General features: G+C 48.1%; 1 protein-coding gene across 1 annotated transcript in view; it reads right to left on the bottom strand.

Moving 5' to 3' along the window:
• Positions 1–19,049, bottom strand: part of clpb (ClpB family mitochondrial disaggregase) — a 121,750-nt gene that overhangs the window by 20,817 nt on the left and 81,884 nt on the right. The window contains exon 8 of the mRNA XM_055631527.1: positions 13,531–13,608. Within this exon, the coding sequence (XP_055487502.1) occupies positions 13,531–13,608 (78 nt within the window). The remainder of the gene's footprint in view (positions 1–13,530; positions 13,609–19,049) is intronic.

The raw sequence follows: 19,049 nt of genomic DNA, 5'->3' as shown, positions 1-19,049 counted from the left end.
TTTGGAAAACGCAATCAATTCTGAATATTCCCCTTCTCTTGCAAGTGATTGTGTGGGTGCTATTGTATAATATTGGTCACACAGCTGACTAGCGGTTAGCTTCAGGGCTCAATACATATAAAGAATAAACTGGTCATTTTCTGCATTGGATTCTGTTCACAAGAGGCTACTTATACCATGCTCCCTGTAAAATTAATTAAACATTTCCTTGCGCAAGACTTCACTTGAGAGTCCTCAGCCGTGTTTGTGTCTCATGGTTAAAGCCTTCAGCACCTGCCCTCGCACCAACCTATATAAATATAAAATTATAAAAGGACTGGACAAGCTAGATGCAGGAAATATGTTCCCAATGTTGGGCGAGTCCAGAACCAGGGGGCCACAGTCTGTGGAATTCTCTGCCTCAGAGGGCGGTGGAGGCCGGTTCTCTGGATGCTTTCAAGAGAGAGATAGATAGGGCTCTTAAAGATAGCGGAGTCAGGGGGATATGAGGAGAAGGCAGGAACGGGGTACTGATTAGGGATGATCAGCCATGATCACATTGAGTGGCGGTGCTGGCTCAAAGGGCCAAATGGCCTACTCCTGCACCTATTGTCTATTGTCTTAGAATAAAGGGGAGGCCATTTAAGACTGGGGTGAGAAAACACTTTTTCACCCAGAGAGTTGTGAGTTTGTGGAATTCTCTGCCACAGAGGGCAGTGGAGGCCAAATCACTGGATGGATTTAAGAGAGAGTTAGATAGAGCTCTAGGGGCTGGTGGAATCAAGGGATATGGGGAAAAGGCAGGCACGGGTTATTGATTGGGGACGATCAGCCATGATCGCAATGAATGGCGGTGCAATCTAGAAGGGCCGAATGGCCTCTTCCTGCACATCTTTGGTGCATGAGAGGATAGCAGAGCACCCGGAGAAACCCCACGCAGGTCACGGGGAGAACGTGCAAACTCCGTCCAGACAGCACCCGTAGTCAGGATCGAACCCGGCTCTCTGGCGCTGTGAGGCAGCGACTCTACCGCTGTGTCACCGTGCCAACCAAATCTTTCTCAGGCTGATCTCAAAGGGCGACAGGAAAAGGGTCCTGAGCCGAAATGTCGTCCGCCCGTTTCCTTCCACAGATGCTGCCTGACACGTTGAGTTCCTCCAGCACTTCAAGCAGTCAGAGTCATGGAGTGATAGAGAGATACAGGTCCTATGGCCCAACTTGCCAAGAGTGTTTTATTGTCATAGATCACAGACAGCACAGTGAAATTCTTACTTGCTGCAGCACAACAGAATATGTAAACATAGTACATAACGGGTCATGAAAAATAGTTCATGTCCCAGCTACACTAGTCCCACCTGCCCGCGTGTGGCCCATATCCCTCCAAACCTGTTCTATCCATGTACCGGTCCGACTGTTTCTTAAATGTTGAGATAGTCCCAGCCTCAACTACCTCCTCTGGCAGCTTGTTCCATACACCCACCACCCTTAGTGTGAAAACGTTACCCCTCAGATTCCTATGACATTTTTTTCCCTTGATTTTAAACCTATGTCCTCTGGTCCTCAATTCCTCTACTCTTGGCAAGAGACTCTATGCGTCTACCCGATCTATTCCTCTCATGACTTTATACACCTCTATAAGACCACCCGTCATCCTCTTGTGCTCCATGGAATAGAGTCCCAGCCTACTCAACCTCTGGCGAATCCGTGGAACTCATTGCCACAGAAATCTGTGGAGGCCAAGTAAGTGGATATATTTAAGGCAGAGATAGATAGATTGTTGATTAGTACGGGTGTCAGAGGTTATGAGGAGAATGGGGTCGGGAGGGAGAGATAGATCCCACACAATCCTGGCCACACACTCATCTCCCCCCTACCTTCAGTTAGAAGGTACAGGAGCCTGAAGACTGTAACGACCAGGTTCAGGAATAGCTACATCCCCACAGCCATCAGGCTATTAAACCTGGCTCGGACAAAACTCTGAACATTAATAGCCCATTATCTGTTATTTCCACTTCATCAGTTTATTTATTCATGTGTGTATATATTTATATAATGGTATATGGACACACTGATCTGTTTTGTAGTCAATGCCTACTATGTTCTGTTGTGCTGAAGCAAAGCAAGAATTTCATTGGCCTATCAGGGACACATGACAATAAACTCTCTTGAACTTGAACTTGAAATCAGCCATGATTGAATGGTAGTGTAGATTCGATGGGCCGAATGGCCTAATTCCACTCCAATCACTTATGATGTTATGATCTCTCCCTATAGCTCGGTCCCTCTGGTGCTAGCAACATCCTCGTAAACCTTTTTGTACCATCCACAAAGACCAGGTTCAGATTCAGATTCAGATTCAGTCAGGTAGGAGGGTCGATGCAACCTGCCTTCATTGCTCATAGACTTCATCAGCCAAGAAGAGGATGCCTCTTCTTGCCTTCCATCACAGTGAGTCTTTTCTGTCATATGAGGAAAGATTGAAAAGACTAGGCCTGTATTCACTGGTTTAGAAGGATGAGTGGGAGGGGTCTTATAGAAACATATAAAATTATAAAAGGACTGGACAAGCTAGATGCAGGAAAAATATTCCCAATGTTGGCTGAGTCCAGAACCAGGGGCCACAGTCTTAGAATAAAGGGGAGGTCATTTAAGACTGAAGTGAGAAAAAACTTTTTCACCCAGAGAGTTGTGAATTTGTGGAATTCCCTGCCACAGAGGGCAGTGGAGGCCAAGTCACTGGATGGATTTAAGGGAGAGTTAGATAGAGCTCTAGGGGCTAGTGGAGTCAAGGGATATGCGGAGAAGGCAGGCACGGGTTATTGATAGGGGACGATCAGCCATGATCGCAATGAATGGCGGTGCTGGCTCGAAGGGCCGAACTGCCTCCTCCTGCACCTATTTTCTATGTTTCTATGACGGTATGTTAACTCAAATTTCACTGTGCCTTTGTTGGATAAGTGACAATAAATGTGAACTTCAACTTGAACGTGAACTTGTAGGACTGTATCTGCATCAGTAGTCAGCTCACGATTGGTATGCTTATCAGAGTGGGACGATTTAAAGTTTGGCTACAGGGAGAGGTAAGACAAGCTAAGACTTGGACACACCAGAGGCAGGAAACTTGTTCCCGATCTTGTGGGAGTCCAGAACAAGGGGCCACAGTTTAAGAACAAGGAGTAAGCCATTTAGAACGGAGACGATGAAACGCTTTTTCTCACAGAGAGTTGTGAGTCTGTGGAATTCTCTTCCTCAGAGGGCGGTGGAGGCCGGTTCTCTGGATGCTTTCAAGAGAGAGCTAGATAGGGCTGTTAAAGATAGCGGAGTCAGGGGGATATGGGGAGAAGGCAGGAACGGGGTACTGATTGGGGACGATCAGCCATGATCACATTGAATGGCGGTGCTGGCTGGAAGGGCCGAATGGCCTCTACTCCTGCACCTATTGTCTATTGTCTATAAGCTAGGACGTTATTTCTTGGAGCACACAGGAGGCTGAAGGGTGTTTTAGTTTTTGCTTTGGAGATACAGCGTGGAAACAGGCCCTTCGGCCCACCGAGTGTGCGCGGACCGGTGATCACCCCGTATACTAGTTCTATCCTACACACTAGGGACAATTGACATGAAGCCCATTAACCTATTAAACTGTGTTCGAAAGAACTGCTATTGCTGGTTTAAATCGAAGGTAGACACAAAATGCTGGAGTAACTCAGCGGGTGAGGCAGCATCTCTGGAGAGAAGGGATGGGTGACGATTCGGGTCGAGACCCTTCTTCAGGCTGAACCAGGGGAGGGGGCGGGACAGGGATAGAATATAGTCGGAGACAGTAACACTGGTGGCAGAACTGGGAAGGGGAGAGGGAAAGAAAGCAAGAGCTATCTGAAGTTAGAGAAGTCTTGGTTTTTGGTCCTCCAAAATATTCCAAATAGAATTGAAACTGGAGGTGGTGGAGGGAGGGCTTAAGCCAGAAAGGGTTAGAAACATAGAAACATAGAAATTAGGTGCAGGAGTAGGCCATTCGGCCCTTCGAGCCTGCACCGCCATTCAATATGATCATGGCTGATCATCCAACTCAGTATCCCGTACCTGCCTTCTCTCCATACCCCCTGATCCCCTTAGCCACAAGGGCCACATCTAACTCCCTCTTAAATATAGCCAATGAACTGGCCTCAACTACCCTCTGTGGCAGAGAGTTCCAGAGATTCACCACTCTCTGCGTGAAAAAAGTTCTTCTCATCTCGGTTTTAAAGGATTTCCCCCTTATCCTTAAGCTGTGACCCCCTGTCCTTGGGTTATTGGGATGACTTCCCCCAGCGGTATGAACATCGACTTCTCTAACTTCAGAGACCCCTGTGCTTTCCCTCTCCATCCCCTTCCCCTTCCCAGTTCTCCCACCAGTCTTACTGTCTAAACTACATTCCATCTCTGTCCCGTCCACTCCCCTGGCATCAGTCTGAAGAAGCATTCTCGACCCAAAACGTCACCCATTCCTTCTCTCCAGAGATGCTGCCTAAACCTATAAAACTGCAAGTCTTTGGAATGTGGGAGGAAACCGGAGCACCCGGAGAAAACCCACGTGCTCCTAGAGGGAACGTGCAAACTCCCAATAGAGGTGTGTAGGATCACGAGGGGTGCAGAGAATTCCCAGTGTAGAGGTATCAAGAACCAGGCATGATTTAATAGAAACCTGAGGGGCTGCTTTTCCACACGATGGAAGGTGGGTATATGGAACAAGTTGCCGGAGGATGTGGTTGAGGTAGGTGCTATAACAATAGACAATAGGTGCAGGAGTAGGCCATTCGGCCCTTCCAGCCAGCACCGCCATTCAATGTGATCATGGCTGATCATCCCCAATCAGTACCCCGTTCCTGCCTTCTCCCCATATCCCCTGACTCCACTATCATTAAGAGCCCTATCTCGCTCTCTCTTGAAAGTATCCAAAGAACCGGCCTCCACCGCCCTCTGAGGCAGAGAATTCCACAGACTCACAACTCTCTGTGTGAAGAAGTGTTTCCTCGTCTCCGTTCTAAATGGCTTACCCCTTATTCTTAAACTGTGTGTGGCCCCTGGTTGTGGACTCCCCCAACATCGGGAACATGTTTCCTGCCTCTAGTGTGTCCAAACCCTTAATAATCTTACACGTTTCAATAAGATCCCCTCTCATCCTTCAAAACGCCAGAGTATACCAATCCATGCGCTCACAGAGGGAGCGTGCAAACTCCTAATAGACATTTAAAAGACATTTGGACAGGTAAAGGTTTAGAGGAATATGGGTCAATTTGGGATTGGCCATCTTGGTCGACATGGGCGAGTTGGTCTGAAGTGCCTCTTTGCGTACTGTGCAACTCGACACAGTTACCGTGGCAACACCGTGCATCAGCTAATGTAGAGACTTTTGAACAGGTACGTGGAGAGGGGGATATGGTCCAAACGCGGGCAGATGGGGCTCGCAAAGATGAGGCATCTCTGTTGGCAGATTCCTGGCAACATCCTCGCATGTGTTTGGTCTGAAGAAGGGTCTCGACTCATGAAACGTCACCCATTCCTTCTCTCCAGAGATGCTGCCTGTCCTCGCTGAGTTACTCCAGCATTTTGTGTCTATCCTCGTTTAGCTTCTCTCATCTCTTTCCGACTTAATGGCGTCTTTCCTGTGGCATGGGTGACCAAAAATGGAACACAAGTTTCCAATTTGAACAGGTTAACCGATGATGAGCATTTGACGGCACTGGGCCTGTACTCGCTGGAGTTGAGAAGAAATGAGGGGGGGCACCCATGCAGAATAGTGAAAGGCTTGGATGGAGAGGATGTTTCCACTCGTGGGAGAGTCTAGGACTAGAGGTCACAGCCTCAGAATTAAAGTACGTTCTTTTTGGAAGGGGATGAGGAGAAATGTCTTTAGTCAGAGGTTGGTGAATCTGTGGAATTCTTTGCCGCAGATGGCTGTAGAGGACAAGTCAGTGGATATTATTAAGGCAGAGATAGATTCTTGATTAGTACGGGTGTCAGGGGTTATGGGGAGAAGGCAGGACAATGGGGTTAGGAGGGAGAATTAGATCAGTCATGATTGAATGGCAGAGCAGACCCGATGGGCTGAATGGCCTAATTCTACTATCACATGACCTTATGACCCTATGACCTTATGAGCAAGTTGTTTCTAAAGATGTTATAGCAGTGCATTTGGAAAGCAGTGATGGGATTGGTCAAAGTCAGCATGGATTTATGAAGGGGAAATCATGCTTGACTAATCTGGGATGTTTTGAGGATGTAACAAGTAGAACGGATGAGGGAGAGCCAGTGGATGTGGTGTATCTGGACTTTCAAAAAGCCTTTGACAAGGTCCCACAAGAGCTTAGTGTGTAAAATTACAGCACATGGTATTGGGGGTCGGGTATTGACATGGATAGAGAACTGGTTGGCAGACAGGAAGCAAAGAGTCCTTTTCAGAATGACAGGCAGTGACTAGTGGGGTGCCGCAAGGCTCGGTGCTGAGACCCCAGTTGTTTACAATATATATTAATGATTTAGATGAGGGAATTAAATTTGACATCTCCAAGATTGCGGATGACATGTTATTATCTGAATGGTGTCAGATTAGGAAAAGGGGAGGTGCAACGAGACCTGGGTGTGCTTGTATATCAGTCACTGAAAGTAAGCATGCAGGTACAGCAGGCAGTGAAGAAAGCTAATGACATGTTGGCCTTCATTGCGAGAGGATTTGCGTTTAGGAGCAAGGAGGTCCAACTGCAGTTGTACAGGTCCCTGGTGAGATTGCACCTGGAGTGTTGTGGACAATTTTGGTCTCCTAATTTGAGGAAGAACATTCTTGCTATTGAGGGAGTGCAGCGTAGGTGCACCAGGTTAATTCCCGGGATGGCGGGACTGACATATGATGAAAGAATGGATCGACTGGGATTCACTGGAATTTAGAAGGATGAGAGGTAATCTTATAGAAACATGTAAAATTCTTAAAGGATTGGACAGGCTAGATGCAGGAAAAATGTTCCCGATGCTGGGGGAGTCCAGAACCAGGGGTCACAGTTTAAGAATAAGGGGTAGGACTTTTTTGACTGAGATGAGGAAAAACTTCTTCACCCAGAGAGTTGTGAATCTGTGGAATTCTCGGAGGCCGGTTCACTGGATGTTTTCAACAGAGAGTTAGGTTTAGCTCTTAGGGCTAATGGAATCAAGGGATATGAGGAAAAAGCAGGAACGGGCCACTGATTGTGGATGAACAGCCATGATCACATTGAATGGCAGTGCTGGCTCGAAGGGCCGAATGGCCTACTCCTCCACCTATTTTACTGTGTCTATGTTCTATGTTTCTATTTGATTCAACTGCGGTGGATATTTCTCTCAAGGACATCATACAATCGCCCATCCTTAAATGCCCTGAGGGCAGTTTGGCTTCTTCACAAGTTATCGGAGTAGAATTAGGCCATTCGGCCCATCCAGTCTACTCCGCCATTAATCATGGCTGATCTCTGCTTCCCAACCCCATTTTTCTGCCTTCTCCCCATAACCCTTGACCCGTTCTAATCAAGAATTTGTCTATCTCTGCCTTTAAAATATCCACTGACTTGGCCTCCACAGCCCTCTGTGGCAATGAGTTCCACCATTAACTACCCTCTGACTAAAGAAGTTCCTCCTCACCTCCTTTCTAAAAGAGCGCCCTTTAATTCTGAGGCCGTGACCTCTGGTCCTACTCTCCCACCAGTGGAAACATCCTCTCCACATCCACTCTATCCCGGCCTTTCACTAATCTGTAAGTTTCAATGAGGTTCCCCCCTCAACCTTCTAAACTCCAGCGAGTACAGGCCCAGTGCCGACAAACGCTCATCATATGTTAACCCACTCATTCCTGGGATCATTCATGTAAGCCTCCTCTGGACCCTCTCCAGAGCCAGCACAGACATGGGGCCAAAATGTTCTCACAGTACTCCACATGGGCCCTGACCAGCACCCTTATAGAGCCTCAGCATTACATCTCTTAACATTGGTCAGTCTGCATTCAGCATATTGTGTTCAGTTCTGACACCATGTTATAGAAAATATGTTATCAAGCTGGAAAGGATATCAAGAGGATTTTGCAAGGACTAGAGGGTGAGAGCTATCGGGAGAGGTTGAGAAGGCTGGGTCTCTATTCCTTGGAGCGCAGGAGGATGAGGGGTGATCTTATAGAGGTGTATAAGATCATGAGAAGAATAGATCGGGTAGACGCACACAGAGTAGGGGAATCGAGGACCAGAGGTTTGAGGTGATGGGGAAAAGATTTAATAGAAATCTGAGGGGTAACTTTTTCACACAAAGCATGGTGGTGGGTGTATGGAACAAGTTGCCAGAGGAATTAGTCGAGGCTGGGACTATCCCAACGTTTAAGAAACAGTTAGACAGGTACATGGATAGGACAGGTTTGGAGGGATATGGACCACATGCGGGCTGGTGGGACTAGTATAGCTGGGACATGTTGGCCGGTGTGGGCAAGTTGGGCAGAAGGGCCTGTTTCCATGCTGTATCACTCTATGACTCTATATTGCTGCAGTCTATCTGGTGAATGTGCTCCTGCAGTTTGGTTTATTGTCACGTGTACCGAGGTACAGTGAAAAGCTTTTGTTGCGTGCTAACCAGTCATTAGAAAGACAATACGATTACAATTGAGCCGTCCACAGTGTACAGATACATGATGAGGGAATAACGTTCAGTGGAAGGTAAAGCCAGTAAAGTCCGATCAAAGATAGTCCGAGGGTCACCAATGAGGTAGATAGTAGTTCAGGACCGCTCCCTGGTTGTGGTGGGATGGTTCAGTTGCCTGATAACAGCTGGGAAGAAACTGCCCCTGAATCTGGAGGTGTGTGTGCGTTTTCACACTTCTGTACCTCTTGCCCGATGGGAGAGGGGAGAAGAGGGAGTGGCCGGGGGGTGAGACTGGTCCTTGATGATGCTGCTGGCCTTGCCGAGGCAGCGTGAGGTGTAGATGGAGTCAATGATGTAGGGAAGGGAAGGTCCCGGCAGCTGGGGAATGGTGCTACATTTCCAAATGAGGATGGCTTTTAGTTTTGGAAGGAACTGCAGATGCTGGTTTACAATGAAGATGGACACAAAATGCTGGAGTAACTCAGCGAGACAGGCAGCATCTCTGAAAAAGGACTTTTCGAGTCGAGACCCTTCCTCAGACGGGGAAAACATAGAAACATAGAAAATAGGTGCAGGAGTAGGCCATTCGGCCCTTCGAGCCTGCACCGCCATTCAATATGATCATGGCTGATCATCCAACTCAGTATCCTGTACCTGCCTTCCCTCCATACCCCCTGATCCCTTTAGCTACAAGGGCCACATCTAACTCCCTCTTAAATATAGCCAATAAACTGGCCTCAACTACCTTCTGTGGCAGAGAATTCCAGAGATTCACCACTCTCTGTGAAAAATGTTTTCCTCATCTCGGTCCTAAACGATTTCCCCCTTATCCTTAAACTGTGGGAAGTCTGAAGAAGGGTCTTAAACCAAATCATCACCTATTCCTTCTCTCCAGAGATTCTGCCTGACGCGCTGATTTACTCTGGCTTTTAGTTTAAGAAGGAACTGCAGGTGCTGGAAAATTGTAGGTAGACAAAAATGATGGAGAAACTCAGCGGGTGAGGAGCATCTATGGAGCGAAGGAAATAGGCGACGTTTCGGGTCGAGACCCCCCCACCCTCACATCAGTCTGAAGAAGGGTCTCGACCCAAAACATCGCCTATTTCATTCGCTCAATAGGTGCTGCCTCACCCGCTGAGTTTCTCCAGCATTTTTGACTACACTGGCTTTTAGATCAGTTTAGTTTATTGTCACGTGTACTGAGGTACAGGGAAAAGCTTTGGGAAAAGGGTGATCGTTGGTCGGCGTGGATTCGATGGGCCAAAGGGACTGTTTCCACGCTGTATCTCAAAACTAAACTACACTGACAGACACTCGATCAGTCTGAAGAAGGGTCCCGACCCAAGATGTCACTCATCCTTACCTGACCCTCTGAGTTACTCCAGCACTTTGTATCTATCTTTGGCATAAACCAGCGTCTGCAGTTCTTTGTTTCTCCAGAAGAAGAAATTTGAATTTGATAAATTACCAGGTGACTGGGCGGGTGTGAGGGACTTAGTTACATTTAGAGGTATGTAATGGAAACATGCCCTTTACCCCACAGAGTCCACGTTGACCTGTTGTTCACCCCAGTTCTATGGTACCCCACTCCCTATACACTCAGGCAGTTTACAGAAGCCAATTAACTGAAGAAGGGTCTCAATCCAAAACGTCACCCATTCCTTCTCTCTAGAGATGCTGCATGTCGCGCTGAGTTACTCCAGCGTTTTGTGTCTATCTTCGGTGTAAACCAGCATCTGCAGTTCCTTCCCACACAAGCAACACAAACCTGTCCGTCTTTGGGATGTGGGAGGAAACCGGAGCACCTGGAGAAAACCCACAAGGTCACAGGGAGAACGTGCAAACGCCACACGGACAGTAACCCAAGTTCAGGTTCGAAGATGGGTCTCTGGCGCCGTGAGGCATTCGGGTCCATCCCAACCCAAACCTTTTCACTCCAGTGCGTCTCTGAATGGAGGTGCATCTGCATTGCTCCATCAAACACTTCCATGGCAGGGATTCATGGCCAAGATGGTCATTCACGGGTCCAGACAGCGGGCAGGCCAGGGTCCTGCCCAAGTCGACTGCCTGCCCCTCTTCGGGGCCTACGTCCAGGCACTAGGGTCCCTGGAGACGCAACACACGGTGCCTGTAGTGAACGTTAGGATCGCGTGTGTTGTGGATATGAATGATAACTATGTAATTTAATGATTGCCTGATAGAGGTACAGAAGTGTGAAAACCAACGCACACCTCCAGATTCAGGGACAGTTTCTTCCTGGCTGTTATCAGGCAACTGAACCATCCTACCACAACCAGAGAGCGGTCCTGAACTACTATCTACCTCAATGGTGACCCTCGGACTATCTTTAATCAGACTTTGCTGACTTTACCTTGCACTAAACGTTATTCCCTTTGTCCTGTATCTGTACACTGTGGACGGCTCGATTGTAATCATGTATAGTCTTTCCGCTGACTGGTTAGCGCGCAACAAAAGCTTTTCACTGTACCTCGGTACACGTGACAATAGACTAAACTGAACTGAACTAACTGATGTTTGCAAACTGCTGGGCAGTTTTGATCTTTCTGATCCCCTGTCTGAAGAAGGGTCTCGACTGGAATTCTCTGCCTGAGTGGAGGCCGGTTCTCTGGATACTTTCGAGTGAGAGCTAGATAGGGCTTTTAAAGATAGCGGAGTCAGGGGATATGGGGAGAAGGCAGGAACGGGGTACTGATTGGGGATGATCAGCCATGATCACATTGAATGGCGGTGCTGGCTCAAAGGGCCGAATGGCCTACTCCTGCACCTATTGTCTATTATTGTCTATTGACCCAAAACGTCACCCATTCCATCTTTCCAGAGATGCCGCCTTCCCCGCTGAGTTATTTGTGTCTGTCTTCGGTGTAAATGGCTTGAGGGGCCGAATGGCCTACTCCTGCACCTATTGTCTAAACCAGCTTCTGCAGTTCCCCTCCCCCCTCCTACACATTTGTTCTTTCCGGTACTTCTGGTACATGTTCCCGATGTTGGGGGAGTCCAGAACCAGGGGCCACAGTTTAAGAATAAGGAGTAAGCCATTTAGAATGGAGACGAGGAAACACATTTTCTCACAGAGAGTGGTGGGTCTGTGGAATTCTCTGCCTCAGAGGGCGGTGGAGGCCGGTTCTCTGGATACTTTCAAGAGAGAGCTAGACAGGGCTCTTAAAGATAGCGGAGTCAGGGGATATGGGGGAGAAGGCAGGAACGGGGTACTGATTGGGGATGATCAGCCATGATCACATTGAATGGCGGTGCTGGCTCGAAGGGCCGAATGGCCAACTCCTGCATCTATTGTCTATTGTCTACTTTGTATCTATGATTATGTGAATAAAAGCTCCGGGTTGAGGAAAAGACAAAGGGCAGTGTTCGATGCAGTGAGGATTCTTCAATATCCTGTTAAACACTCCGGGCTCTGTTGCTGGACCTCCATCAACATCTGTGGATTGTATTAATTGTCAGTGCCAGACAATTGGAAGAGTGGGTGTGGAGAGGTCATCATTCTGCAGGCAGCTGCTAGCTTCTTAATTCAATTTAAAATTCACATTGACATTGCCGAGTTCCCATAGCAATATCTCTCCTGACACTGATATCTTCTCCTCCAAGGTGGATGTGGAGAGGATGTTTCCACTGGCGGGAGAGTCCAGGAACCGGAGGGTCAATAGACAATAGACAATAGACAACAGGTGCAGGAGGAGGCCATTTGGCCCTTCGAGCCAGCACCGCCATTCAATGTGATCATGGCTGATCATCCCCAATCAGTACCCGGTTCCTGCCTTCTCCCCATATCCCCTGACTCCGTTATCTTTAAGAGCCCTGTCTAGCTGTCTCTTGAAAGCATCCAGAGAACCGGCCTCCACCGCCCTCTGAGGCAGAGAATTCCACACTCACAACTCTTTGTGTGAAAAAGTGTTTCCTCGTCTCCGTTCTAAATGGCTTACCAGTTAGAAAAAGAGCCACAGCCTCAGAATTCAAGGACGCATGAGGTGTTAGAGGTAGCGTTAAGGAACACTCATCGTCACAGGTCAGGCATTGAGGGGTGTAATACTGAGGCTCTATAAGGCGCTGGTCAGGCCGCATTTGGAGTATTGTGAATGGTTTGTACTAGAAACATAGAAACATAGAAATTAGGTGCAGGAGTAGGCCATTCGGCCCTTCGAGCCTGCACCGCCATACAATATGATCATTGATTAACTCAGTATCCCGACCTGCCTAGAGGCATCCATACCCTGATCCCCTTAGCCACAAGGGCCACATCTAACTCCCTCTTAAATATAGCCAATGGGAGGCCTCCACTACCCTCTGTGGCCAGAGAGTTCCAGAGATTCACCACTCTCTGTGTAAGCCATTTAGAACTCATCTCAAGAGGATTTCCCCTTTATCCACAGAGCTGTGACCCCTTGTCCTGGACTTCCCTAACATCGGGAACAATGAACAATCTCTGGAGTTTAGAAGGATGAGAGGACATCTTATTGAAACATACAAGATTATTAAGGGTTTGGACATGCTAGAGGCAGGAAACATGTTCCCGATGTTGGGGGAGTCCAGAACCAAGGGGCCACAGTTTAAGAATAAGGAGTAAGCCATTTAGAACGGAGACGAGGAAACACTTTTTGGCGAGTCTGTGGAATTTTCTGCCTGAGAGGGCGGAGGCGAGCATGAGTCCACTGGAGCTTGGGGGGAGGGGGGAGGGGGGGGGGGGGGGGGGGGAGGGGGGGGGGGACGGTTGGGGGGGGGGGGGGGGGGGGGGGGGGGAGCGGTGTGGAGGTTTGTGGCTGGAGTGGAGGGTTAAAATCTACTGGGCCCGGTTCTCCTGTCCTCTCACAAGAGTTGTCGCAGGCCGTAACCAGGAGCAGCTTTCTGCAGCGGGGGGCAGCAAATGGCCCGGCCTTCATTTAATTTAACAATTACCGATCCCAGACGAGCCGAGGAACAGGAAGACCAATGGGTGCTCGTCATCTGCCCAGCCGTTCTCCTTCCTGCGTATAGCTGCATCAAAGAGAAAGGAGGAGAGCGAATGAGAAAGTCTTCGGAAAAAGAGAGAGCGAGAAACATATATATATATATATATATATATCTATCTAAGATCGATTCCTCTGCTGCTCCCCACAATTATCACTAAGTGTACACGATGTTATACCATCTTCAGCCCACGCAATAGGCACCAGCGAACATTAGTCCATCGGAGATTTCATTAAGGACCAGGACCCAGGAGGAGCCAAATTGAGTTTGTATGGATCCCGCGCGCCTGCCCTCCCAGTTATGCCGATGAAGTGCGCCGTGTCTGGCAAGGGACGCGCCGTTGCCGTGGAGATGGGGACCAGGGAGCGCTGGGGGGTGAAACACAGAAACTACAGCCTGGCTTAAAGAAATCCACACAGAGCGTTGGAGTTACTTGGGCGTTGGAGGGACTGAAATGCTTGAATCTGTAGAATTCTCCCCATATCCCTTGACTCCCGATGTTGGGGGAGTCCAGAACCGGGGGCCACACAGTTTAAGAATAAGGGGTAAGGCATTTAGAACGGAGACGAGGAAACACTTTTTCACACAGAGAGTGGTGAGTCTGTGGAATTCTCTGCCTCAGAGGGCGGTGGAGGTCGGTTCTATGGATGTTTTCAAGAGGGAGCTAGATAGGGCTCTTAAAGAGTGGAGTCAGGGGATATGGGGAGAAGGCAGGAACGGGGTACTGATTGTGGATGATCAGCCATGATCACATTGAATGGCGGTTCTGGATCGAAGGGCCGAATGGCCTACTCCTGCACCTATTGTCTATTGTCTATTGCCAAGGGATCAACTTGGTTTTTAGAGATACAGCACGGGCACAGGCCCTTCAGCCCACTGAGTCCATGCCGACCCGTTCACACTAATAGAACTAATGATCCCATTCTCTCATCCACTCCCTACACACTGGCAGTGAAGAAAGCCAATGGCATGTTGGCCTTCATAACAAGAGGAGTTGAGTATAGGAGCAAAGAGGTCCTTCTGCAGTTGTACAGGGCCCTAATGAGACCACATCTGGAGCATTGTGTGGTCTCCAAATTTGAGAAAGGACATTCTGCTATTGAGGGAGTGCAGCGTAGGTTCACCAGGTTAATTCCCGGGATGGCGGGACTGTCCTATGTTGATAAAATGGAGCGGCTGGGCTTGTATACTCTGGAATTTAGAAGGAAGAGAGGGTATCTTATTGAAACATATAAGATTATTAAGGGTTTGGACACGCTAGAGGCAGGAAACATGTTCCCGATGTTGGGGGAGTCCCGAACCAGGGGCCACAGTTTAAGAATTTTTTGCATAGAGAGTTGTGAATCTGTGGAATTCTCTGCCTCAGAAGGCAGTGGTGGCCAATTCTCTGGATACTTTCAAGAGAGAGTTAGAGCTTTTAATGGTAGCAAAGTCAAGGGATATCGGGAGAAGGCAGGAACGGGGTTCTGATTGTGGATGATCGGCCATGATCACAGTGAATGGCGGTGCCGAATTGGCCTACTCCTGCACCTATTGTCTATTGCCTATTGTCTATTGACCCTGTGCATTGATGCAATCTATTCCTCTCTTGATTTTGAAACACTCTATAAAGAGTACAATACTCTAAATGTGGCTTCACCAATGTCTTATACAACTGTAGCATGGCCTCCCACCATCTAAACTCAATACTCTGATTGATGAAGGCCAAAGACTACTTGATCACCCTGTCCGCGTCTGAAGAAGGGTCTCGACCCGAGACGTCACCTATTCCTTCGCTCCATAGATGCTGCCTCACCCGCTGAGTTCCTCCAGCATTTTTGTCTACCTTCGGTTTTTCCAGCATCTGCAGTTCTTTCTTAAACAACCTACCCACGTGATGACTTCACACACACACGCACACACACACACACGCGCACACACACACACACACACACACACACACACACACAACATACACACACACACACACACACACACACACACACACACACACACACACACACACACACACACACGCATAACACACACACACACACACACACACACACACACACACACACAACAAACACACACACAAACACACACACACACACACACACACACACACACACACACACACACACACACACACACACACATACATACACACACACACACACACACACACACACACACACACACACACACACAAACACACACATACACACACACACACACACACACACACACACACACACACACACACAAACACACACACACATACACACACACATACATACACACACACACACACACACACACACACACACACACACACACACATACACACACACACAGACACACATACACACACACACACACACACACACACACACACACACACACACACACACACACACACACACACACACACACACACACACACACACACACACACACACACACACACACACACACACACACACACACACACACACATACACACACACAAACACACACACACACACACACACACCTAAACACACACACACACACGCACAAACACACACCAACACACACCCACACACACACACTCACACACACAGAATACAAAGAGGATGCTTTCCCCTGGTACATTTGGAACGATTAAAGACTGATATAGATTTATCACAGTAATCCAATCAAGTCTATTATACAAGCATTTCAGCCTTGTGGAAATCGGATTTGGAGCAGGCAGGCAGGCAGGCATCTGTAGGCGAGTCACCCTGAACCCTGGTGCACGTCCTTCCACCAAGCACGGGAAGCCAATTTCAGGGGGGAGGGAGAGGGGGGCGGGGAGAGACTTAATTTTTATTTATTATTAATAATCCGCGCATATGTGGGCGTCGACGGATTGCTGTGGCCCGTGTGGCCGCTCCCTTGTCCTCCCACCCGTCTCTAATGATGTATTTCAAGAGAGAGTTAGATTTAGCTCTTGGGCTGATGGAATCAAGTGGTATGGGGAGAAAGCAGGAACGGGGCACTCCATTCTGGATGATCAGCCATGATAGCGGTGCTGGCTCGGAAGGGGCCGAATGGCCTACTCCTGCACCTATTTACTATGTATCTAAACCGACACAAGGAACTGCAGATGCTGGTTTACTAAAAAAGAACAACCCACAAAGTACTGCTGAGTTAGACAATAGACAGTCGGTGCAGGAGATGGCCATTCGGCCCTTCAACCTAGCACCGCCATTCACTGTGATCATGGCTGATCATCCACAATCAGTACCCCGTTCCTGCCTTCTCCCCATATCCCTTGACTCCCGATGTTGGGGGAGTCCAGAACCAGGGGCCACAGTTTAAGAATAAGGAGCAAGCGATTTAGAACGGAGACGAGGAAACACTTTTTCTCACGGAGGGTGGTGAGTCTGTGGAATTCTCTGCCTCAGAGGGCGGTGGAGGCCGGTTCTCTGGATGCTTTCAGGAGAGAGCTAGATAGGGCTCTTAAAGATAGCGGAGTCAGGGGATATGGGGAGAAGGCAGGAACGGGGTACTGATTGTGGATGATCAGCCATGATCACATTGAATGGCGGTGCTGGCTTGAAAGGCCGAATGGCCTACTCCTGCACCTATTGTCTATTGTCTATTGCAAGAGTGGAACTCGCTATCAAAACATGGAGGAGACAGCCACGCGCGCATGCACACACACACACACACACGAGGCTTCGGAGGCTCAATCCAGCGCTAAAAGCGGAGATTTTAAAATCGGGATCACAAAAACTTGGGGGACCCAAGATGACCCCCACCTCTCAAAACATGAGGGGGACTTTCTTACTTTCATGCAGGTACAGCACGACTGATGAACAAGGACCCCCAGATCTCATTGTACTTCCCCTTCTCCTAACTTGACACCATTCAGATAATAATCTGCCTTTCTGATTTTGCCACCAAAGTGGACAACCTCACATTTATCCACATTAAACTTCATCTGCCATGCATCTGCCCACTCACCCAACAAGTCACCCTGCATTCTCATAGCATCCTCCTCACAGTTCACACTGCCATCCAACTTTGTGTCATCTACAAATTTGCTCATGTTACCTTTAATTCCTTCATCTCAATCATTAATGTATATTGTAAATCGCTGCGGTCCCAGCACCGAGCCTTGCGGTACCCCACTAGTCACTGCCTGCCATTCTGAAAGGGACCCGTTAATCCCTACTCTTTGTTTCCTGTCTGCCAATCACTTCTCTATCCATGTCAGCACTCTACCCCCAAATACCATGTGCCCTCATTTTGCCCACTAATCTCCTATGTGGGACCTTATCAAATGCTTTCTGAAAGTCCAGGTACACTACATCCACTGGCTCTCCCTTGTCCATTTTCCTAGTTACATCCTCAAAAAAATTCCAGAAGATTAGTCAAGCATGATTTCCCCTTCGTAAATCCATGCTGACTCGGACCGATCCTGTTACTGCTATCTAAATGTGCACCTATTTGCTTTCCAGGGAGATGCTAAATGCATTTCGTTGTCTCTGTACTGTACACTGTACACTGACAATGACAATTAAAGTTGAATCTGAATCTATTTCATCTTTTATAATTGACTCCAGCATCGATATGTCTGGTCTATAATTCCGCTTTTTCTCTCCTGCCTTTCTTAAAACGTTGGGTAACATTAACTACCCTCCAATCCACAGTAACTGATCCTGAATCTATAGAACATTGCCTACTCTAGAGGGATCGAGAACCAGAGGACATGGGTTTAAGATGAGGGAGGAAAGATTTAATGGGAACCTAAGTGGCATATTTTTTTACACAAGGGTGGTGAGTGTATGGAACGAGCTGCCGGAGGAGGTAGTTGAGGCAGGGACTCTCATAACATTTAAGAGACAATTGGACAGGTACATGGGATAGGATAGGTTTGGAGGGTTAGGGGCCAAGAGTGGGCAGGTGGGGCATTGTTGGTCGGCGTGGGCAAGTTGGGCCGAAGGGCCTTAAGCTCACATGTCCGTAAAGTGAAGAATAAAATTCTTGCAGCAGCATAATAGATATGTAAATGCAGTCTTCTGTTAGGATTATATGTGAAACTTCACATTCATCTCCACACAACAGGTGCTGGAGAATCTGTGATCAAGCTTCTGAACGGCCCTTCCATAAGCTAGGGTGGTGTCCGATTCACCTCTACCCCGTTGCAGACATTGGACTTTGTCTGTGGAGCTGGAGTAACTCAGCGGGACAGGCAGCATCTCTGGAGAGAAGGAATGGGTGATGTTTCGGGTCGAGACTCTTCTTTAGACAGAGAGTCAGGGGAGGGGAAAGCAAGAGATATAGACCGTGATACAGAGGGATATATGGAACGAATAAATGAACGATGGAACTGATGCGCCACAATGCTGAGAACTATATTCTGCACTCTGTATCCTCCGCCTGTTGTACTTGCATTTGAAGTGACAGTATTTAACCGCTGTCCCACGGTACGAGTTCATTCCAAGAGCTCTCCCGAG

The sequence above is a fragment of the Leucoraja erinacea genome, unplaced genomic scaffold, assembly GCF_028641065.1.
Source record: "Leucoraja erinacea ecotype New England unplaced genomic scaffold, Leri_hhj_1 Leri_78S, whole genome shotgun sequence".
NCBI classification, from domain to species: Eukaryota; Metazoa; Chordata; class Chondrichthyes; order Rajiformes; family Rajidae; genus Leucoraja; species Leucoraja erinaceus.
This window is presented reverse-complemented; position numbering and strand designations above follow the sequence as displayed.